The 25,224-nt window shown below is 44.4% G+C and overlaps 1 protein-coding gene across 3 annotated transcripts in view; it reads right to left on the bottom strand.

Moving 5' to 3' along the window:
- The window catches only part of AGAP1 (ArfGAP with GTPase domain, ankyrin repeat and PH domain 1), a 288,426-nt gene extending 276,791 nt beyond the window's left edge, over nt 1-11,635 (bottom strand). For all 3 annotated transcript variants that reach the window (XM_042822094.1, XM_042822096.1, XM_042822095.1), the window contains exon 1: nt 11,455-11,635. In XM_042822094.1, the coding sequence (XP_042678028.1) occupies nt 11,455-11,617 (163 nt within the window). In that variant the 5' untranslated portion in view covers nt 11,618-11,635. The remainder of the gene's footprint in view (nt 1-11,454) is intronic.
- Nucleotides 11,636-25,224: the final 13,589 nt, after the last annotated feature.

The raw sequence follows: 25,224 nt of genomic DNA, 5'->3' as shown, positions 1-25,224 counted from the left end.
TCAGCTTGGCCACTGCATGCAAGCCACCACGTTAAGGTAAACTTCATAAGTTACCAGCAAAGAGTCTTATATCCAAGTAAGCACTGACTTCTCTGCTCACTTTCAGGCTGGTCTGACAGCACAGGCCTACAAAGTGCACTGCTCCACAGCACACAGAATGCTTCACCCAGGCTGCAGCAGACTCCCCTGCTGCTTGTCATTAGCTAAGTACTTTACACAGCTCTTCATGCAAATATGCCTGTCACATTTCACTTCAACACAGCATAAATTGCTGTTTTTCTCCCCCCTAAAAGTTGCATCACACCCAAAGTCACCAAATCTTTTAAAGCAATTTGTGAAGCACACTGGTTTGAGTACCTCTGATTTATTACAGCAAGTAAAACAACATCTGGCCTCATCCACTGACTAGAATTAAACAAACCTAAATGAAAATACACAAGTCAGGCAGAGCCTTACAAACGTACACAGCTGTGCTATCACCTGTTAGTAAGCACTGCTCTTAGGGCCAGGGACTCCCCAAAACTCAGTGCCACCTCCTCCCAAGATGATAGCATAGCCATACCCAAGCTTCCAACGAAGAGCCACTGAGCAAACCTTCCTACCCACACACTAATTCTGCTCCTCCCCCAAAAAGAAGCTGATACAAAGCCCATAGGCTACCTCGCTGCTCCAGGCTCTTTACAAACCCTGGCAAAACTGATTTCTCCCATTTGCCTACCAAAGTGCTTTAAAAAAAAAAAAAGGCACCACCTATTGGACTGGCCTAGTGAGCAAACCAAGGGATACATATATTAGTACTTTAATTCTAGTAGCATGCCATTACCTAACATCAAGTAATCCCTAGTGGGGCATACTTGTACTTTTTAGGTCACTGAGGTGCTTTGTCTCTTGCTGTTGACAGCCCCCATTCAAATTACAGTCAAACAGCAGTATTTAAGTGCATTGTTTTTCCTTTCAATTAAGTAGTTTCAGCTGTCTGCAGTCTCGTTTTAGTGATTACTGGCTTGTTCCCACAGCAAGCCTCAAATTAGAAAACTTCATACTCGTTAGTGTCTAAATCACCTTGGAATATTAAAGTTCAAGGTAGATGTGATATGTTTTGTCAAACAGATCAGCCAGGGATTTTCAGCAAACACATCAAGATATTTTGATTACACCACAAACATTATCTGACAGAACTACAGGTGCAGAAGAAAGGAGATTCTGTCCAGCTATCCCATACACACAGCCAGCAGCATGTGCAGCTCTTGACACTAAAGAACCAGCTATCGCACTGCTCTCCTCAACCAGATCTTTCCTTATTTAGGTGAGAGTTGTCTCTAGATTGTCTCTAGACTCCCACTAACCAATTTAACATTGGAAATGGTTTTAAGTTGAAGGAGGGAAGATTGAGGTTGGATGTCAGGGGGAAGTTCTTTACTATGAGAGTGGTGAGGTGCTGGAACAGCTGCCCAGAGAGCTGCGGATGCCCCGTCCATCCCTGGAGGTGTTCAAGGCCAGGTTGGATGGGGCCCTGGGCAGCCTGGGCTGCTATGAGATGTGGAGGTTGGTGGCCCTTCCTGCAGCAGGGGGTTGGAGATTCGTGATCCTTGAGGCCCCTTCCAACCCAAGCCATTCTGTGATGATTCTGTGAACTTTCAAATTCCCCCACCAGCCTAGAAATGCAAAGACCTTTCAGCTTAAGAGCTGATTGATTTGCCCAGTGAACAGTTAGCACACACTTCCTTTACCAGAATCAGACACAGCCAACACATCCTGATTGCCTCGACACCACTAAATTAATGAGCCTGGTTTTATTCCCATGTTTTACCCATTGCAGTTTCTGCTGTACTGACTGCCCTATTTGCCTGAAGACAAATTCAAATACAACATCTTGTACCCAAAAATGCACAATCGTGTACCATGTGCATTCTATCTTTACTGTAAGGAGAACACAAATAGACAAGTTGAAAAAAGGTACAAAAAGACTTCCAGTTCTTCATGATGTTTAAACAACCTCTACTGTGAGGCTGCAAAACCACTTTGCTTTCCCTGAAATGCTACAATAACTAAAATGGACCACATTTCGTCATTTAACAGCTGGTGGTTTTTGTCTTGCTCATGTTTGTACACTGACCAGATTTACAACACATGTAATGCCTCACTTTAAAAGCTTTTACACAATAATTTGGAGTTGACCAGCAAGTGAGTATTACGTACATGCAGTTCACATCAACTCTCTCCTCAATTAGCATAATAAAGCAACCAGCAACCCTCTAACTGAATTCACTCCATTATGCAGGAAGCAAGATGTTCCAGTAAGCAAACCATAGCCGGAGAAGTTTCATCATTTCATACATGCAAAATAGTCTTATCTAGGTCTCCTGGTGTCAATTTAAATACCAGCTTGAAATGGCATTACACACTTATCACAGCAGGTGTCAGCTGTAAATATTTGTGCCTCTACCCAGGCTAGCAGTTACTCAGTGGATTAATGCACATCACTTCCCACCTCCCTTCCCTGGCAGAGAGCACGAGGTCATGCACCTGTGCACCCAATACATCTCTAGCCTCAAGCAAGTTGTGCCCTTTTAGTCAGCTCCACCTTACAACACAGTTTAGCAAGACAAGTCCCATCCATAAGCCAGTGCATCATTGTACATCTCAACGCTATTAAAGGCTGCAATCCCGTAGCAGTGAAGTAGCATCAGAAAGTAATGACGCAGATGAGAGGCCAGCAAGGTGCAGGAACAGCTTCCCACAATCTGCCTTCACATACTCACCTCCAATGGCGAGCCTGCAGATTCACACCAAAGTCACAGAACTGCCACAGGAAGATGATAAACATCCATAGGAAAGCTGTAAACGCAGGTTCAGTGTGTATCAGCTTCTCCTGATACTTTGAGGGCTGCAGTAACATTGTTGATTTCAACCATTTCACACAAGGCAAAGCAGCTATGCGCTGTTAGCATCCTATGCAAAAGGACCTGATGCTTGCCCAGGAACCCACAGAAGTCTTTCAACCCCAAACTCAAGCAACAAACACACAAATTCTCCAGAGGCTTCTTTCACGGCAACCAAAACAAAAGGAAAAACCCTACTGTAAGACTTGAGGGTACCCTGGAAATACTACCAAAGTTACAAAGCCGGATGCATCACCTAGTGATCACACAGCTCCCACCAGGTTCTTACCAGGACTAAGATAGGAGGGTTTTCCAAGAGCATCCCACCTTTGCCTGACCATAAGCATCCACCAGCTCTATTAGTGCTCCCAGCACTACAAAGACCACAGGAGCTTACAGAAATATTAGTTATCTCATCTTTGTGAAGCACCCACGCCTAACTCATAACATTACATTAGGCTTAAAGAGATCTATCAGTATTTAAGCAGAACATCACATCAGCTGAACTACCCCTTCACACCCTTTCAGAATACCTAAAAGGTTTTGTTTTCAAGAGATCTTTTCTGTGTTGTTTTCATCTCCATGACTGATTTTGCGTTCTTAGCATTCACGCAGCTTTAACAGTAGTAATTAAGACAGCAAAGCCCCTGCTTTACAGCTAAATTCTGTTAGTATCATCTCCAGAGAGCACCATCCATTGCCTTTTTAGATCATTTTCTATCTTAGTGCAAATCTTCAGTCCCCAGTTCCACCCATCTGTCCTTCAGGACAAGCACTGCAAGGAGCTGAGCTTCTATCCTCTGCCCCAGGGTAATCCCACTGCATTAAATGATGCTTCCAAGAGCCAAGCGCTTTCAAATAATATCTGAAATGTCTCCTTGTGTCTCACTTACAAACCCAGAGAAAGTCTCAGTGTCATCAATTATGGATCTCAAGAATAACACATTAAGCGAGCAGAACAGAACACTGCAACTGCAGTAGTAGGAGGTCATACTGGGTGACACAACCATTCCAGGCTTTTGCTATGGAGGCACCCAATTACCAACAAATGACCAATCTCACAACTGCTTCAGCACTCACCCACACTACACTTGTCATCCCCTTACCTTCCTTGCTGCCCACAAGATCTGTTTTCCATCACTACTATTTATTCCTGTGCCAGACTATCATTTCAGTATCCTAAAATCACCAGATTCATTCTTTTTAGACTCTGATGACAACAAAGGCAATTCTGCACTCAAAAGCAACTACTTTTATGTGTCAATAATGAGGAATGACATCTGCTGTCCAGTTATCCAAGAACTACTATTCTGCATATAAATTATAATATAAACAACTCAGATAAGGCAGCTGAAGTCTAACTAATTTGTCTCCTGTCTTTCCACTACACTTATTTTCAACATTAATTAGTACAAATGTCAGTCTTCATCTTATTTAAGAACATATGACATCTTTTTTGAATTACTGACCAGGTGATGCCTTGCTTTTCACAGAATCATTAAGGTTGGAAAGACCAACAAGATCATCTAGTCCGACCATCAACCCATGCCTGTGACCCCCACACCACAGCACTCAGAGCAACATCTGCCCTTCTCCTGAACACTTCCAGAGATGCTGACACCACCACCTCCCTGGGCAACCTGTTCCAATCACCACCCATCCTGAGAAATGTTTCCCAATATCCAACTTGAACAAGTCCTGGTGCAAGTCGAGGCCATTTCCTCTCTTCCTATTGCTTGTTATGTGGGAGAAGAGCCCGACCCCAGCTCACCACAACCTCTTTGCAGGCAGCTGCAGAGCTATGAGGTCTCCCCTGAGCCTCCTCTCCTCCACACTGAACAACCCCAGTTCCCTCAGCCGCTCCCCATCAGACCCGTGCTGCAGACCATCACAGCTTTGTTGCCTTTCTCTGGACACACTCCAGGTCTCAGCGTCCTTCTTGCAGCGAGGGGCTCAACACTGAGCACAGCACTCCACAAGGGGAGGTCACCTCCTGCTGGCTGCACTAGTGCGCATACAAGCTGGGACAGCACCAGCCTTCTTGGCCACCTGGGCACTGCTGGCTCACGGTCAGCCAAGGTTCACAATTAGTTAACTCAGATACAAGAACTGGTGAAGATAAGTGGCATACATTTAAATGGCTGCTGCCTTGGCAGCCAGTGCCATGCTTTTAGCATATTTCCCCTGGAGAAGACAGTTGCTGTGATACCTAAAAGGCAGGCTTCCTGGCTTTTCTTCTGAGCATGCTAAGCGGAAGCGGTGAAATAACAGAATTTGTACATTCTCACACTACCAGCTACCAGAATATTCTGCAACAACGACTATCTTGCTGCGTCTGCTCTCCTGCTGGTTATGTTACTGGGAAACATAGAATCGGAGTGACTTAAAGCAGAAAAGAACTTCAAGATCACCAAGTCCAACATCAGTCTGACTTACCAAGCCCCATCACTAACACACATTCCTCAGCACCATATCATACACCTCCTAAACATCTTGCTGCTGGTCGTGTGGTTTCGAATACAAGCTGGGATGCCATCGGCCTTCTTGGCCGCACATTCAAGTGCGGATGCAAAATACAGACAGAGGTAAAAATTCATAGAAAACATTCTAGCAGGAAGAACAGTTGAATTTAACAGAACATAGCACTACCAACTTAAAGGCAAAATGGATTTTTCTCCAGGTTTTAATGTTAAATTACACCAAACAGATTTGGTCCAGGCTGTAAACAGCCCTTGAAATAATGCAAAGAAAAACAAAAAAGAAAACAAACAATCATCCAGTATGAGTCAGAAGCTTCTCATAAACAAATAAAAAGCCCACAGACATACTGCAATACAGCCAAAGCTACACATTCAATTCCAGTAGTGCTAAGAGTCACTTTCCTTGCCTGTATTTACTTTCTTAAGTAAAGGAGGGGAAATTAGCAAATAAAATAGCTGTCTAATGATTAGGCTTACATTCATTATCTGACTGTGTAAGCAAATAAAGCTGCTAAACAGGACAATTTATACAGCTCATTCATACCCACCCTGCGTTTCCATACTCGCTTCCACAAGCACTGAAGCAACAGGGGAGGGAAGAAAAACCCACCAAGTTACTCAGTGTTAGAAATGCACTATCATTTTAATAACCCTTCATTTGTGGCATTAGACAGGCTCCAGGTATATCACATTCCCACAGTAGCACAAACGTGTCAAAGTAAGAGCCTGTTGTTATTTTATTCCTAATGTTCATCACAAGATTCACGCTACATCTATAATCTTACCACAATTAAATCAGAACTACACATTCACTACCAACAACTCTGGTTCAAGAGCCACCCAGAAGCCTAAGAAGTTGTTGGCAAAGTCATTGCATATATATTCTCGATGTTGAGAGCCTTTAAATCCAGTTTAAATCTTTTAACTCTAAAAGCTGTTCATCACACTCTGCTGGAGAGTTCACAAATACAGCTGAACTTTACCTGCTCATCACATTTAAACACCACATTTTACAGGACAGCAAAAAGGCTCAATATCAGTGTAATGCTACAATGCAATGGAAAGCGCAGCAATAATAGTGCAGCAGGAAAGGCCTACACTGCAGCAAGCGAAAACAAGCCCAAATGGGGCAGCTATCGATACAGAAACAAAGGAAGAAAGCTTGCTTACCTTCAGAAGGCCACGGGTAGGCAGGGATCCCCAGCAAAAGATACCCCCACCTCCACTGCCAACCCTTAAATGAGGGCAGGGAAGGGTGGATCCTGGCTACAACCCTTCCAATCACTCAGGTACATTGCTCGCACCTGAGCTCCCTTGGGTTGGCCCTGCCTTCCCACCAGGTGCTCAATCACCACTTCAAGCTGCGGCTTACTATTTCAACTACAGTCATGTACTTTTCTCATTGGTAAAGACAGAAATTCCCTGTTGCAATGCCATAGAAAACTGAATATTGTTAAGATTTGGAGAATTTTTATTGTATTTTATTTTTACTTCTCAGGCACTGTTCCCAAACTCCATCATTCTCCAAAATAGAAAGTGTTGTTTTCCAGTCCCTTCTTCAGCTTCACAGACCTTGTCTGAACTCATCCTTCCTGCAGTGAAAGGCCAAAACTGAACACAATATTCGAGGTGCAGTCTCACCAGATTCCCTACGTCTCATTCATCTGATTTAATCACATTAATTTAATCCCCCAGCACAACAACAAAGCCCTTGCCCTTGCTCTCACAAATCTGAAGATCACTATGCTGTGAAACTGTTCCCCAGACACTGTCTCAAGAAGTTACCCTCATGTCATCATCAGCCTCCAAAACCATTCTTAAATGTTTCAGACCCCAAGTGAAGTGATTTTGTATCATTGATTGGAACGTTTGAAGCATTCCTTTTATCACTTCAAATCCCGTGGAGCGATTCACAGTTTGAAAAGTCACAACAATAAAAACTCTTCAACCCTGTGAGTGCTACTGAGGTTTAAAGGTGGCACTGTCTTACATAATACTCTCTTCCCCAGGCTTAATTATTTGCTTGCATGGAGATCCATAGATACAACATCTCTTAAGTCTGTTTCAACAAAATAGCTAAGTAAAAGCAGTGACTGATATTTAGTTTTGAGCGTGACTGTAATTGCTTTCAAGCTGCAGCTTTGCTACAGCTCTTAGCAAAAGCTGATTGTAGTACAAGCCTTGGCAGCTTCCCACCAGCTATCCGTAGGCCTGCTAGAAGGCTCAGTTTATTAAAGAGAGTAGACTTTACAGCAGCAATTCACCTCTCCTTATCACCAAGTTGGTAAGTTAATGAAGAGAGTCCATATTTTCAATAAATAATCAGAATATATCTATATATAAATAATCTAGGATGGAAAAGACCTCAGAGATCACAAGTCCAACCATCAGTCTGACCTACTGAACCCCACCACCCAACCATGTCCCCAAGTGCCACATCCACACATCTCAGACACCTCTGGCAATGAGGACTCCATCACAGCCATACTCCAGAGAAAATACCACCAAGTCAAAAGGCTGCAAGGAAAGCATGGCCTTGGCAGGTAACAAAACCAGACTGGAGTCCCATGCCAGTCAGTGGCAGATGCTAACTACCATTCACAAAACATTTATCATTTATTTAACAGGAAAGTTAGCAGAAATCTCTGGAACACAGCTCTTCTAGGCTGCATGCTGCTTGCTATGACTTCCTGAAGTTTCAAAGCAACAATCCCCCCAAAAAAGCCTCAAGAAAAAAAAGAAAAAAAAAAACCAAACAACCCACAACCCACAGACCACAAAGATGATCTTCAAATCGTTTTCAGGGCACTCTCAAAAGAGTTATCCTGAGTCTGGTCACTGAGGTTTTGTTTTAGTAGTAGAGATCTGAGATACTACTTGCCCTCTCTCTAGTTAGAGAGATCTGCTCTGACCCCACACTGCAGCAGGACCTGCTTTGCTGGGCTCACCCCAGTGTAAAAGGATGCAAACTATCCTTGCTCAAAGCCCGAGGTATCAGTATCTGTTAGTAACAAGTATATCAGCAGAAGTATTTTGATGGACTCTCAGACGAGAAAATGTTGACACTTCAACTATTTTAAAGTCCCCTTGTGAAGGATTAGAAATCAAGTTTTTGCAGTGCTTCACTTCCTTTCTCTGGGTTTGCATCATTCTTTGAACCTCACAACAGCACAGCGCTATCTGCGACCTGCCCTTACACACCTATATGCACAAACCAACAATGCAGCATCTGGAAAACCCAAGAGGTTTCTGTCAGTTTAAAGACCGCTGAAGTCTATTCATGTGTTTGTTTTACACGGTTTCTTCTTCCTCTCCATTCTTAAGTACAATACATATTTGATATAAGAAGCATCAAATACTGATCAAGTGTTGATGCATCTATTTGTGGAATTAAACTCACAAGCCACAGAACGCATGAAGGCAGTTTTCACTTAAAGGCAACAGCCTAACTGACAGCATCTAAAATGTTTCAACCCCTTATTACACGTTTCATACAAAGCAGCCCGTTTTTCTATTTGATTTTGCAGCTCTGAAATGCAAAAGCCTGAAAGTAACTGCTTTCAGAATTCTTATACGTGGAACAACTAGTGAAGCAGCCCCACACTTCGTATGTGCTTATACCAATCATCACACCTAAGTCAGAATAATACAAGGAAAGAAACCTCTGCGCAAAAAATAGCAAATAACAAATACTCAGGTGTCCATTCAGGACCCAATTTAGGAACAGTCGGCAGCAGCTGCTCTTTTAAGGTTATTACCTACAACTCCTGTATTTGAACAGAAAGAGCCACTGCTGTTGTAAGACCCATTTAATGTTGTATTATTTCAACTGCCACTGATCCAGCCAGCGTGCCCAAACACTTCTCTGACAGAGCCCCAATCCTAGAAAGGAGTTTGCACTGCCAATGAAACTTTTTTTCTTTTTTTAATGGAAGGCCAAATAAGTCGATGACACCGTAATGAAAAAGAAAGGCAGTAAATAAGTAATGTCTTTCCTTCACCAGAAGTCTCAAACTGCTTTAGATTCCAAGCATGTACTCTTCCAGATCTGTAAAACGTCTCTCAAGCACCGAACTATTACACGAGCTGATCAAGGAGCATATGTTGGTCGGAGTTACAGCTTAAAGCAGCCCGAACTAATGAGGCTACATTCTTTAAAGGGTACGGGTTTTTTTCCCCACTGGAAAAAACTGCTTCAGCACTTCGTATTTTCTCATCTCAGCCTGTGCCAACTACACCGCAACTCCTCACTATCAGTGAAAAAAGAGCAATGCCCTGAGCTTAAAGGGCTTTGCACTGCTTGGGAACCATCACTGCAACATCAAACTCTGCAAATCAGCAAGGACTTCCCAGGCAAAACAAACCCTAACTCCCAAGTTCTTCTCACATGCAATAACAAAGAGGTTTAGCACAGCGTGCAACTTGGTGGAGTTATAACCCAGGAGCAAAGAGGATTTCTGGGGGCTTGTTGTTGAATCTATGCAATTTTCACATATTCAGAGTTACTTGAAGAGCTCTCAGAACAAAAAAAAAAAAAAAAAAAAAAGAAGAGATCTAAAATAGACACTTTTTCTAGATAAATCTTTCCCATGAATCAGATCTACTGGTTCCATGACTCAGTGTACAACGCAAGTTTGACAGCAAATTGTCTACAGAAATTTTACTCATCAGCTTTGCCTTTGAAACACATTTACAGGCTGCTATTTTGGTTTTACAGCCTCTGAAACTGACAAAGGAACCAAGTTACGGTTAGGTAACAAATCAGCAATACATGACAAGGCTGACAGCAGTCACATGCTGTGAAGATAACTACACACAATGCTTCACATTCTCCTCCCATTTCAACACAAACCTGGCTGCACCACTATATCCCATGCACCAACACATCTACAAGCACAAGAACAGGCATTAATTACCACTAAGCAGTTTTGCTTTTTTGCTGAAGGACATCCTTTAGCCCACAGAAACCCAAACACCAGGGATGCTAAGAAAGGAACAGCAGTGCCTGTGTTGTACTTCCCATAATATAAAGTTTCCAGCTCCTCAGTGAAAGAGGAGAGGGGTAGGAAGGGCTCCCAGGAGCTGACAGCTGCTCACCATCGTTTCGAGGAAGTAAAAGTACATAGGCAACGTGCGTAAACCTCCAATGCCCATTCAGTCCCAGCACAGTGTGCCTCCAGCGCTGCTGTTCAATGTGTGACAGGCACTGCCAGCCCTGCTGACCCGCTGTGTGCGATGCTAAAGAGGATTTCAGCCCCCCTCCCCCCTCCACAAAACGTTGTTGATGGTATTAATGTTTAATACCACGCTGTCTGTTTGTTCGTGCTGCGCTGCTTACCACCCGGATGAATAAAGCAGTCTTTCAAGCAACAATCTCAGCCACTTTTTCATGACATATGCTCTAAGGACAAGACAGGCCAACAAACCGAGATAGCTTTAACCAGCTCTCCATTTCAGATGTTGTGCATCTTGAACGACGCCTGCTAGCTCGAATACCAGAGCTGAGCAAGCTGGTCTGCTATTAAACGTGGAGGTTGGTGGCCCTGCCTGTGGCAGGGGGGTTGGAGATTCACGATCCTTGTGGTCCCTTCCAACCCAGGCCATTCTCAGTTCTGTGAATCCCTTCCAAGCAGCGGCAGGCTACCTCCACACACAACGCACAGCCTTACATTACTATGCAAAACAACTCCAATCCCTTTTTAAAACACGTGCTCCTAGCCAACCTCGTCCACTCTTTTTACCTGCAGCTATAGTTCAGGAAGACACCCGCGCACTGCACAACGCAGGCGATTTATTTCGCACAGGCTGAGCAGTTCTTTGGGGACAGAAGCACGCAGACCTGAGCTCACGAGGCTGTTGTCTGCCTCCCGCTTTCACAGCCGCCGTTTTGCGCTCTGCAAAGCAGCCGCACACCTCGTTTACCCAACCGACCGAACCGCGGCGCGCGGCTCAGAGCCCAGCACCCGACGGCCCCCGTTTTCTCAGCGCCTTCCGCACCATCCCAACAACTTCGCGCTGCCCATCCCCAGCAGGCCGAGGGCCCCGAGGGCAGGCGGCAGGAGGGCGCACGGCCCGGCCGCCCCCCGACTCACCCTCGATGGCGATGACGTGCTCGCGGATCTGGTTCTGCAGCACGGGCTCCTCGACGCGCTCCAGCAGCTCGTAGATGGAGTAGATGTTGGGGTGCACCGATTCGAAGCGCTGGATCTCGGCGCGGATGGCTGCCGAGTTGGCCAGCTGCTGCTGGTAGTTCATGGTCCCCCCTTCCCTTCCTTTCCTTTCTTTTTTCCCTCCCCTCCCCGCGCCAGACCTCAGCTCGGGCTGCGCCCTCCGCCTCGCGCCCCGCCGAGGGGCTCCGGGGCCGCGCGCGCCGCCGCGCCCCGCCCCCTGTCACTTCACGGCGGCGGCGGGGCAGGGCGAGCCGGCAGCCCCCGGCCCCATGGACGGCGGCGGCGGGGTGGGGCGCCTCGCGGCTCCGGGCCGGCCGCCTCCTCCTCCTCCAACTCCCCTCCCAGCCTCGCCTTCGTGCGCGGCGCCGGAGAACGGCGGCAACGGCGCGCTCCCTCTCCGGGACCGGTTCCCCCACCCCCCCCGCTCTCGCTCCGCCGCCCCCTACGTCTTTCTCCTCCGCCTGCCTCACGCTCACGCAAGCCGCACCCCTCGCCTTACCTCACCGCGCTGGCCGCACCGCCCCGCGCGCGCGGAGTGAAGGTAGGTGGCTCTGGGAAATGTAGGCGGCAGCCGCCATCTTGGCCTCCCCTCTCTGCCGCGGGGCCGCCCTGAGAAGCGTCAAAGTTGGCCCAAAAACCGCGTTGGCCTAATTACTGATAGTTACAGTAATTGTTTCCCCGCTGGCGAGGCGCTAATTGGCGCGCTTGCAAAATTATCCTCACACAAGACGCTATATTGCACCAAAAGCTTCGTCTCTGCCCCAGCAAAAGAGAGAGCGATGTTCAAAACAACAGTGCGCTCAGTCAAAATCACCCTGTAATACTAATAAATATCCAGTCAGGATCAATTCCGGGGTAACAAAACACTGCTGTCATTAGCGCTAACGAGCTTTAAGTAAAACAAGCAGTATTACTTTCACACAGGCTGTACGCTCAGTTGGGAACACACCTCAGTGAGTTCATTTCTGCGATCAATATTTGATGGATTTCAGTCCCAAAGCTGTAAAAATGGAAAGTACAACTATCCACCTGTTTCACCAGCAGTTAACTGAGTAACATCTATAACAGACTTGTTTTTCTCCAAGTGCTTGAGCAAATTATTTGCAGACACGACTCTGCAACAACAGCCTTGCAGAGCTGTTCAGGTTGTCAAGAAAAGTTTTTTTGTCTTTGGAACCATCTGTGAATTTGGGCTGAACGTGGTACTTCTGAAACCGCTCTGGATGTAGTGCAATGAAACATAGAATTGCTAGTGTCTTTGGTGTCTCCTTTGCATGAATATGACACAAACTGCCCTTATGTCAGCAACCAGTGAAGAGGACAGAGTTGGGGACGGAGAGGAGAGGCCTTGTCCCTGGTACACGGTGGGTGAGGAAGCAGCAACCAGCAAGCTGGTTTGGTAATTTAAACCAATGTTTTCGTTACCAAAGAAAACTTGGTTTCCCTCAAACCATTATATACTGCCAGTTTTCTCATTCTGATACCCAAATAGGGAAGTCTTAAATTCAAGATGAGGGTGTGTTCGCTGCTGCATGAGTTGTCTTCTGCTCATTTGAATAACTGGGGGAGAGAGAGCATATGTTCATAGCTATCTGTGTTCTCTTCCCTCTTCTTTCTCAATAGAGATTAGTATAATTCTTGTTAGCTTTCTTGGCTCTGTTTTCTAATCCCGGTAGGAAACTCCCACTATTTCAATCAGTTAATGGTTTGCAAAAAGCTACTAAATGCAAGCTGTAACACTCATTTTCTTCCCTCTGTCCAGTTCTGGAGCAGAAGCATTACCTCTTATCTCTTGGTGCTTCCAGAAATGCCAGGGAGCAGAGAAAATAGTGAGACAGCAGCTTCCATTGCATGTGAGGCTGACCATTTCCACCACGACCATATATGTGTTCTAACAGCTCCAAAGTGTATGATAGTCTAAGACTTGACTATAAACAAATGCAACGATTACACACAAATAATTGAAACATGAGAATCCTGTGTTAATATCAGTTTTCTAATTGTGTAAAGCAGTGGGTACTATGAAGGTCATAGAATCATTCAGGTTGGAAAAGACCTCTAAGATCACCCAGTCCAACTGTCAACCCATCCCACTGTTCCCTCTGACCACGTCTGTCAGTGCCACCTCTCCACTGTTCAGGAACACCTCCAAGGTGACCCTACCACCTCCCTGGGCAGCTGTGCCACTGCATCCCTGCTCTTTCTGGGAATAAATTGTTCCTAATATCCAACCCGATTCATAGACCTTCTACAAAGTTTTATTTATCCTGATTTTTTCTTTTTTGCTGCAGAATAATAGCTTGCATATAGTCTGTGTAAAATTAAAGCAATCAAGCTACTACTGCAGTTTACTCGGTAAGAATGCCATAACAGTAAGTGATATTTTCCTATGCTTGTAGCTTGTTTAGCTTTAAATGCTGCTTGTGTTGCGCAGAGTGATGCTGGAGACGTTCCTTAGCCATAAAACTCTGCTTTAGGGAGTCTGGCATTAAAAGTTCTCCATCATCCTTCAATGTGGGCTGGGCTTTGGCAGCACTGTGTGAACATTAATAAATCTAGATGTTTTCCTTTGGTCTGGGCCAAGGCTAGCTTGGGTACTTGACAGCTTTTCCTTCCCTGCTTTTGCCAAAGGCAATATAACCACTGAAACTGGGGCTCATCTCTTAATCTGTGGAGATCCTGAAACCCAAATAGTTTTTTTCTTACACGTGTAGAAGGGCCAATGGGCTTTGTGTAAAGAGTACAGAGTACGCTTCCAAGGCAGATCAGTGCTACGTGCTGGAGGTGGGGCAGGGCCCAGCTTTCCTTTCTGAGCGTGAAAGCTTCCCAAGGATGGTCTTCCCATTGCACCATGCTCCCACAGAGCTGGCTTTGTGGTTAGATACATGAGCAAGTGCCATCTGTGCCAACCTCCTACTCCTCCTCCCTATCTGACAAATCCAGTCATTGCCGTGACTACAGAAGGCTAAATTGCATGGTTTCGTTATGATTTCAGTGCTGAATACCTTCAAAGAATAACAATAAGCGGAAAGCAGCGTTGAATCAACATCTCAAACAGATCTCACTCCTCTCAGATGATTTTGTTTACCCACCTCATTCTATTCCCTGCAGTCTAACTCTACAAAAAGTATAGGAAAAATGTTGAGGAGATGCAATTAGTAAACCTGGTCTTAAAACTTGTGCACAATTAAATTTGGCTTTTGGAAAGGAGCCCAAACATGCTAGTAAAAACAAGCAGCAGTGGGACCTTAATGAAAGTATGGGTGTAGGAAGCCTCTGTAGAGAAGTTACAAATTGGGCTCACAATCCATGAAGCTGATATTTATGTACATATAATGAAGAATTCTCATGGCACACTGTTACTCTAACACTGTTACATGTTAACTGAAAAGAGTTGAAGCATCCTGATCTGGTCTGTAACAGGATTTAAAGTACATAAACTCAAAAATCACAAATAAATAGAGACAGGGCTGTTTGCAGACCCAGCTGAAGGGGATTTGCTGATAAATGGAGAACAGGAGAACTCTCAGATCATCTGAGGGAGAGTGGCTGTAAGAGAATTCTAGCTGACAGTCAGAAGCAACATTTCAGTTAATTTGGACAGTTTCACAGCTTGCTTATGGTCATACACCCTCACCATTCACGTGATGACCATAGGCATGAGCAGTGTTGTTTTCAGTATGCAGGGTGTGTCAGGAAAAGTATGGGAGACAGGGTGTTAGAGATGCATCATTGTGCCTGCTAACACTGATGCTGCCACAAAGACTGAAATCAAAACCAAACAGAAAGCAAATATGGAAACATCAAGTTTTCCAGAATTATTTTTGTCATATTCCACAGTGAAATGTCAGTATGAAACTTAAATAGGTTAAGCATCCTCTGGTAGTAAATTATGTTATTTTACTGGGTGAAGATTTGGGTTAGTCAGTTACTATTACAGAGTGATTAGATTGCTCAGGAGGCTTTGAAACAAATGTAACTAATGAATTAACCTCATTCAGTGTGCAGAATCTATTCTAGGATAATTGCCAACTAGTTCAAACAATACTAATTATGGGGTAGCAACAACAAGCATTTTTCAAAGCAGTAGCTCATTCCTCAATGTTCCTGTCATAAAGGGGAAAATGCTATTCTACACTAAATCTGCTTGGAAAAAATAAAAATAAAGATGGGATGGCAAATGTAACCTGCATTTCTGAAAGTTGGAGCAGGAATCAAATCAGACAGGACAGAGCCAGGCTCCTGTCAGATGTGCTCAGTGCCAGTACCAGAGGCACTGGGCACAAATTGGAGTGCAGAAGGTTCCATCTGACCATCAGCCAGCACTTCTGTGCTGGTGACAGAGCAGTGGCAGAGCCAGATAGATCTCTGGCTGCCCAGAGAAGCTATGCAATCTCCTCCTTGGACTTGTTCAAGAGCCACCTGGATGTGGTGCTGGGCACCCTGCTCTGGGAGTCTCTGCTGGCCAGATGGATCCAGAGGTTCCTACCAACCTCAGTCATGTTGTGACTATGATTCTCATTAACCTAAGTTTCATTGTAAAATTAGCTGCAGTATTTACAAGTTTACACAACTATCATCTGCAACAAATCAAAGACATTAATCTGATCTGGAGTTGTGCTGTAGCTTCACTCAGGCTGATGATCTCTGTCTTAAAGCAAGGACTTAAAGTGTTCACGGTGAAAATAAATGACATCTTCAGATAAAGAAAGATGTTTATAAGAGCTAAGTTCTACCCATGCTATCTAAAGCATAGACAGCTTCATTTTAGCAAAGACTTAAATCGCATGCAGCAAAAGACTTGTTCAATTGCAGGTTATGTATCAAATGCTATTGATACCTTTTAGTCAGGGCTCCATCAATGTCCTGAGTTTTATACTAGGATGGTTTCAGTGACAGCCTCACATCTCAGTTCCAGGATACTCAGCACACCATAGAGCTTTCATCACTTTATTGAGCTCTTATCGTGGCTAAATATGATTACTCTGGAAGTGTCCGAGTTTGTTCCTGCTGTCACATTTCTTGACAGACAATCAATATTTGATTCACCACATAATTCCATGTTACGCTCAGATCTCACTTCAGTGGTGTATATGCTGACAGGGCTTTAGATGTTAGGGAAACTGTAGGCTCAGCTGTTACCTTTGAACTTTCAAACACGCTACTGACTTCATGCAGAAACAACAGGGGGGAGGTCACTCCCCATGATCTATTAGAAAGCCTTCCTTGATTTTAAGTAGCATGTACATGCATAGGGCTGTAACATCATGTCATAAGGTCTCCCTGGCTATCTACCCCTGTGCTCCCATCCCTTTCCAGAAGGGACAGTAGCACAAGAGTCTTCGCAGTCTTTCTGCTACCACAAGTATTTATTTTGGTCTGAGGACATGAGAGAACTCAGAACCGCATGCTTTTTTGCCAGTGAAGATCACATGCGATTTAGCCTATAGAGCATGACACTGTGAAAGTGGCTAACTCAGTATTGCTTAATATGAAGCCCAGGTGACAGACTGCACATTTTAGATACTAACTTGAAACACACAGCTGCAGAACACAGCTATGCCTCTCAGCATTTGTCATATTCTTTCTGCCCTAGATACTTGCGTGTGCTGCTCATCAATATTAATACCAGAAAAACAGCCAGCAATGAACTGAAATTATCAGGCACTTGGCTGCAGCTGTACAACGGGCTGCCTGGCCAAGAAGAGCTCTGTGTCAGGCAACCCCAGGTTCCATGGGAAATCACGATAGGTGAGCAGAGACACCCACCTTGGTGCTTGTGCTCTCAGGGTGGCTATGGACTCTGAGCAACTGCACCAGAAGCCCACCCTGCTGCTTGTCACAGATGGGTTTGGCCCCGTATGAAAAGCAGTAATTTATAGAATGGCTTAGGTTGGAAGGGACCTTAAAGCTCAGCCAGTTCTAGCTGTGGGCTGGTTGCCCCCCACCAGATCAGGTTACCCAGAGCCCCATCCAGCTTTGAACACCTCCATGGGATGGAGCACCAACAGCTCTGTGCAGCAGTGCCAGGGCCTTGCTGCTCTCTGAGTTAAGAATTTCTTCCTAACATCTAACTTAAATTGCCCCTCTTTTAGTTTAAAGCAATTCCTCTTTGTCCTATCACTACTGGTCAGCCTTCCTCCTGCCTATAAGCTCCCTTCAAGCACTGGAATGTTGTAGAGAGGTCTCTCCTGGAATCTTCTCTTCTACAAGTTTAAAAAAAAGCCCACATCCCTCAGCCTTTTAATTCTTTTGATGGTATTTGTTCCTGTACTTGATGTACATATTTGACATCAGCATAACTTGCAATAGTCTTTATGTGGAACTTGCCCTTCAAAATCTACCCTGGCAAAATAATTCCAGTTTTCTAGCTTTTAAACTTGAGAAACTCCTTCATGGAATGACCTGCATGCTCTGCAAGTGGCACCTCCATCCCAGCACTCAACTGGGAATCAGAATCACAGAGCGGTCCCTCCAGGGCCATCAGCTGTAATCTAGGATGCAGTTGCCACAAAAACTGATGGGATTTACTGTGTGCCTGTCTAAGTTCTCTGAGCTGATTAACGGCTCAGTGGTAACTACTCACATTTTGGCTGTGAAAGAGTGTCTTAGCAGAGACAGGGCTCCTGCGGCTTGTTTGCACTGCAGTGCGGGCTGTGCAAAGATCCTGGGAAGAATTCCCTGAGAGGGGGCTGGTATTCACTGCTTGTGTGCACCACCTTACGTGCCCCCCTTTCAGTACCTAGCTTTTTCTCAGGAAGACATAATAAAATGTCTTGGCTATTTGTCTAGATACAAGGAAGGGCTGTTGGCACATTTTCACCGTCACATTTTGCTTATGGTTTGAGCAGGTTTGTCTGACCTAGTTCTGGGCTTAACAGTGGAGTCCTGGAAATGTTCCCAGCTGCTCAAGTCAAGCTATTCCTTCAGCAGTAATTAATTGCAGTTCAAAAGTCCTTCACCAGCCATGTATCATAACATTAACATAAAAAACACGTTCTCTGTGATTCTAAGATTTGAGCATCCTAGATTTGAGCAAGCTACTCATGGCAGCAGGACTTATATTCACTGTCACAATGGCACCATGGGACCCTGGTTGTTGGTTTCTTCCCACTAAGTACATAGTGAACTGGAAAAATCTGTTTCCTGTGTACCCATTACTAAATGTTATCACAGGATAGAAGGAAGCCTCACATCGTTTTTCATCAGCTGGGCAAGATTTTTCATTCTAGTGTAACTTGCCATCATTTACAGCAAAAGTATTTGGGAAAAAATATTAAGAATTGAAACATGTACACAATAATAACTTAAAAACCATGACACTCCTGCAGAGTGCTTAACAATTATTACAGATAAGAAGGTTCATCAGTACGAAACAACTAGCAAAGAAGGAAACTTTGCTTGGAACTACGGGCACCTAAATCACAATCATTAGATCTAAATCATGTAAAGGATGTACTACAGAAATGCCCTGTTTTCAATGTAGTGTTGGCTTTATCCAGACCCATACAACTTTCAGTAAGTTCAAACTACACAAGGGACCTCAGGTCCTAAACTTTGACAGTCCCTTGCTCTTACAGTTTACAACCCCGGTTTTCACATTGCTCTTGCTGTTAAGAATATTCAACCTGCAATTTAAAACTGATTCCCCTTAATATCTGAACCATCTCAGTATGCCATTTATTACACACATCCTTAACAGACAGCAGGATGCTACTTTAACACCTATTGATTCTACTGCATTATAAATAGCTAGAGGTTTGCCAATGAAATTCTACTGGAGCATGTATGCTTAAATTAGCTACCAGAGAAGTGAACCACAGGGGAACCTCCTCTTGGCTCTGTAGGTCCCCTGATGGTTCCTTGGAGACTTTCCTGGACCCGAACTGCATCAGCTGTCCTTGGTTCCAACTTACTGACAGCCACAGAGCCAATACCACAAGCTGGCACAGTGCTCAGACTGGAGCTGCTGGTTACCTGCCCTGGTGAGGGTTGATTTTCTGACACTTGCATTTTGAGGAAGGTCAGTTTCTCCTAGCCGAGGTGCACAACCTGAGATGTGTGTTTGGTATAATGGAAGAGCAACTCAATCAGCGCAGTGCCTAGCTTCACAGCAAATGCCAGAAAACCTGTGTAATGAGTGCTTCTTTATCTGTGAAGAGACTAGGACTGAGATAATTATTTGTTTAAGAAGTCACAATGAATCCTTCCCTTCATAGTTTACATCCCTTTCTTGGAATCAAACAGCTTAATTTCCTTAATGCCCTGGCCTAGCCTCTCAGAAGCCAAATTATTTCCTTCCCAATTGTTTGCTTGTGTAGAATCAAAGCAGTAAGCTTCGAAATGAAATTTTAAAGCCTAGTGTTATAAAAGACAGCATTAGCTATAAGACAGCTTTTTTTGTTGTTTTTTTTTGTTGTTTTTTTTGAGAAGGTCAGAGCTCTGCCCCATTGTGCCAACGGGCACCAGGCATCCTTCACCAGAGAGGTCCTGTGTAAAATGGAGTTGTCCTGCTAGCTAGCTCCTAACAGAAAGGCAAAAAATACAGATGACCTGACAGAGTACTCAGAAGGATCTTCTGCTTGGATCGAACACGTGTTAAGAGAAACAAACTGGTTAGAAGTTGTAACACTATAATGCAGTGGTAAGGACAGCAACAACAGTAGAATAGCAGAGCCCCAGGCTGCAGCAAGTGAGGATGAGCTCTAGTACAGCACCTATAGGCACAAAAACACAGTTAAAAAAACAAACCAAAACAACCTGCTTACCCTTAGAAGGCTGCAGGAACACAGGGATCTCTAGCAAGATACCCTCATCTCCACTGCCAACCCTTAAATGAGGGCTGGGAAGAGGTGGATCCTGGCTCTGCCCCTTCTGATCCCACAGGTACCCTGCATGCACCTGAGCTCCCTTGGGTTGGCCCTGCCTTCCCACCAGGTGCTCAATCACTGATTCAGGCTGTGACTTAGCATTGCCACTCCAGAAGTAAAGAGGAATAGAAAAGTTTGAAAAATAAACAGAATCAGGTACTTAAAGAACTGTTAGCAATTGAAAAAACTACTAACACTCTATATTTGAAAAAGAAATCTCCCAAAAGATGAATGTTGCTCACAGGGAGTTTCTGTAAATGCTACAATAATCTAATACACTAATTTGTCAGAATTCAGATGTACAGATTCAGATGTATTCTCTGTGCTGATAAACGTTTCCACTCCTTTGTAGGGGCTGACTCAGTCATTTTGGCTGCCCTTCAGTTGTTTGCAAGAACTGCCTTAGTTTCCTGACACTTAGAGAAGGAAGGACTTGTCTCCTTTGTCTGCATCTGAAGGTGTCTGGTGAATTAAAAAGAGAGCTCAACTCTAGTCCAGGAGCTGCCAAAAGATATCTGAGGTATTTTGGGCACAATGCTTCAGTTAAAGTCAAAAAACATGTGTTACAGCCTTCAAAGAAAGCAGAGTTGTTAATTTTAGAGCAGCTCCCATGGCTCTACGGTCTTCAAAGTGTTCCTAAGGTGACAAAACTACTACATAACCACAGAGTGAAATGGTTTTATTTAAGGCAGTACAAAGCTGAAAGACCTCAAAGGTTAATTTGGAGGGGACCTGAAAGATCACCTAGTTCCAATCTGCTGCCATGGACTGGGCTGCCACCCACCGGATCAGGCTGACCAGGACCCCATCCAACCTTGTTAAACTTAGCCTTGTTAAGCCTTAGATTCTGACGTGCCTCCTTTTCAAGCACATCCAGGTCCTTTTGGATGGCGTCCCTTCTTTCTGTTTTGTCAACTGCATCACTCAGATTGGTGTCATCAGCAAAACTGCTGAGGGTATGCTTGATCCTAACAGCTTTGTTGTTGATAAATATATCGAAGAGCACTGGTCCCAGGACAGACCCCTGAGGGACATCATTCATCACCAGCTTCCACCTGAACGTAGAGCCATTGAAAACCACCCTCAAGCTGCAACCATCCAATCGATTCTTTATCCAGCTTGTTGGGGAACTGTTAGGCCATGGCTAGAACTGGTGATGAAACACCTGCTGAAGGGGAATGGCTGGCCCAGGGAGTACAAGCAAATTATTTGCACCTGTGCTCCCCACCTGACCAGAAGGGGTGGACCCAGAGGGAAGCTACCCTGAGCTCGTATAAGAGCCAGTCACTGAAAGAAGAGCATCTTGTAGAGCAGGGCTGCTTCTTGTGAGGGAGTGCTGTATGGCTTGGGAACTCCTTCACCAGCTGGGTGGGTTCAACTTTTGTTCTGTATGTTGTTATTGGTTTATGAATGCTTTAGTGCTGTTAAGAATCTGTTAGAAGCAATTTTGTTTCTTTGTAAGTACACTGCACTTAGAGGGTTAGCTTTCTTGATTCTGTTCTTTGCTTGCCATAATGCTATCTCTATATCCTTTCTAGGCTACCTTCCTTGTTTCCACTGTTTTGCTTTTCCTTTTCTTCTTTTAGCTACCACTTAATTGCAGCAGTTTCATGCTTTGTCTGCCTAATTTCTTATTCTGGGGGTAGAGAACTCTTGTGCTTTCAGGAAGCTATCTTGGAGAATTACTAGCTCTACTCACCTCCTTCTTCTTTGAGGATGGTTTCCTGGGGGCTCTCATTCACCTATTCCTTAAACAGCCTGAAGTTCAGGGTCCTGACAGTATTCTTTGCTAGGTCTATGTTCCTTGAGGTCACAAACTCAACCAAGGTGCTGTTGCAGCCTAGGCTGTTTCTAATCTTAACCTCTTCTACGATCTTTTCTGTGTTGGTGAGAACAAGGTCCAGCAAAGTATCAGTCTAGTGGTCTGTCCAACACCTGAACCAGTCATCAGGGGATTCTAGGAGTCTCCTAGGTTATTTGCAGATTGTTTTCTTGCTTTCCTGGCAGGTATGTGTGTGGCTGGAAACCCCCTGCTAGGATGAGAGCCTGATTGTATCATCTCTTGCAGCTGAAGCTCATCAATGGTGTCCCTTGATATCAGGTGGGCTGTAGTAGACCCAAACTGCCAGATGTCTTTTATTGTTCCAGTTCCTAATTTCAACCTATGTGCTCCTAGCCTTTCACAACTGTTTCTTAAAGGCAGCTCCTTGCAATTTACCCCCTTCTTAACATAGAGGACAACTCCCTCACCCTTCCTGCCTTGTCTATCTCTTCCAAATATCTCCTAGCCTTTAATCATGGTCTTCTAGTTATGAATGTCATCCCACCATGTTTCTGTGGTGGCCTAGGATCATAGTTTTCCAAGTGCACCACAGTTTCCAGTTCTTCCTGCTTACCTGTGCTGCATGCATTGGTGGGCTTTCAGCCTCACTGCCTTCTTGGAGGAGCCCTCACAAAAACCTCTGGGACAAATCTGAAGCTTTCCTAAAGTACCAGTGTTCCTTAGCAGTATATCCCCATCCCCCACTAAATCTACCTTAAAGCCCTAGTGATGAACCCTGCCAGCTTGATGCCCAGTATATTCCTGCTCCTCCTGCTCAGTTGTGCCCCATCCTGTGTCAGCCTTCCTATGTTATCTGTTGTGTTTTGGATCATGGAAGCCAAAGCTCCAGATGTAACACTACTAATGCAGCCATTCATTTAACTGATCTGTTCTGCTTCTGCCTGGATTGCAGTTTCCAGAGAGGCTGAGGAGAATGCTTCCTGTGCTCCTGAAGCCTTCTGGCTATTCCCATGTGATGTGAAGTCTCTTCTGATATTTCTTACGAAACTTCCTAGCTGTATCTTATCCTGGCTTCCTAGCTTTCTTAGCGTCGTCTTGTCTACAGTTTTAATTTGTGCTACTACTCTGAAATGAAAGACCAAGTGTGGACTCAGTCTCCTTGAACTCAACTGGCTTCAGGAAGCTACTGACAAAATGGAGTTGTATTTTGTAGGTGAGGGGCTTGGGACAGATGTGTCTGTGCCATTTGCCCTAACTTCAAAGTAGAATGCATCAGGCTTCTATTGACTCACATCTTAAGGCTGAAAACCAGTGGAATTCTGGTAGTAGTTCTCAGAACAGTAGATAGGATGAAGTAAGAGAAAAGTATGTTGTGGATTGTTACTTTTTTCAGTCAACTTACAGATAGCCCAAGGATGGCAATGTGATAACAGTTGAATTCTGATGACCTCCATAGGGAAAGTTTGAAGCTATCACTGTGGGCTCCTCAAAGCTCCTAGCAAGGCTGCAAGTCCTGGATCAGAAAGTCCTGGACCATAAAACTTAAAGAGAAAAATATTTCTTGTGGTGTCTAATAGCTTCAGGTGTACTGTCATAAGAACTGTAATCAATTTATCTAGTCAATATTTGATTTTAAAAGGTGTGGGGGATCTTTAGGTATTCCCTGAGCCAATATTCTCTTAGAGATGACTGTAGTGTTAAGCCATATGCAAGGAACCTGGGATAAAGTCGTTAAATATGAGATGAGATAATGCAGTAATTCTTTTAGTTCTCAAGACTGGAAGATGGAATTGGAAACCCAGTCTTCTTACAGCTGGTAAACACTTGCGCATTTGTAGGAACTGTGCATGCTGAATAGACCTGAAATTGCTACTGTCTTGAGAATGTTTAATCTGGATGGTGAATGGTAATCTAATGTAAGATACTTGGTTGAAGTCTCAAAACTTAATTTCAGCTTTAAGAGAAATAAGTGGTATTGGAAGTAAATGCTTTTGTTAGTAGTATACTGCTCCGAAGGACAGGAAGGTTGCTATTTTCTAGGGTTCCTTAGCTTCAGTAGAAGTGTGACTGATTGGAGTGGGCATATGGTGTGAATCAGTGACCCCTTGTGTTATAAAGCCTAAGGCTGCAAACTGTGCTGCAAATACACTGATTTTTTGAGTTACTGCTTCAGGACTATGATTGCTCAGCAAGGATCTCTGCAAGATGTCAAGGTGTGCTAAAGTGAAGGAAAATGAAGAGCACTTCAGTGGGGGTTACAGATGTATGGTATCTTGGGTTCTTAGACTGAATCAACTGTTCCTGCATGAGTATTATCTGTAGGTTTGTTGCTGGGATTCATCATCTGTTACAGAACTCATGGCAGCACACTGTTTTTTAGGTGCCAAACCTCAAGAAGAAAGCATGATGCACCAACTCTGCATCTTAAGTCTTTTGAAAAGGTACCAAAAAGTCCTTTCCAGCCCCTTCAATTCTGTGTAATGTGCCTCTAAATGAAAATAGGGAAATAGCTGGGGGGAAGACAGAGCAGAGCAAAGCAACTTCAAAATGGCAGCATTGTGAAGAAATAAAGGGAAGTGGGAAGCCACTTCCCAGAAAGGAATTCCCTTTGGGGCAGTCAGGCCTTTTACAGGAGTGCGTAATCTTAGATTGACTTGAAGCTTCCCCTGTCAAAGTAACCAAAGCTAAGATAAAGTAGTGTTCCTGCTTCCTCTAAATAGTCTGCTTAGAAACCTTTCAAAGGCATTTTTCCATTGTGTTGCAGTAGGGGAATCCCTGCTATCTCTGACCTTATAAGCGAAGTTAGAATCAAGTTGGAAGCGTGGTATTTGGGATCTGGAGCTAATTGTGGTAACTGGTAGCATGGGGCTGTGTGTAACTGTAACTGCTTTTTGGTTGAGACTCTACCAGGTCTGGAGAGATGATCAAAATTTGATCCAGACTTCTGGTTCTGAGTTTAGATATTTGTGGGCATCACTCACAAAATGAAGTGACAGCTGTGTAATACATGGATCTGTGCTGGCTCTGTAAGGAAAAAGC

The sequence above is a fragment of the Centrocercus urophasianus genome, unplaced genomic scaffold (genome assembly GCF_019232065.1).
Source record: "Centrocercus urophasianus isolate 14NV4802_14NV808 unplaced genomic scaffold, USGS_Curo_1.0 seq_20, whole genome shotgun sequence".
In the NCBI taxonomy this organism is placed as follows: domain Eukaryota; kingdom Metazoa; phylum Chordata; class Aves; order Galliformes; family Phasianidae; genus Centrocercus; species Centrocercus urophasianus.
The sequence above is the reverse complement of the archived record's forward strand: the minus strand, read 5'-3'. Positions and strand labels throughout refer to the sequence as shown.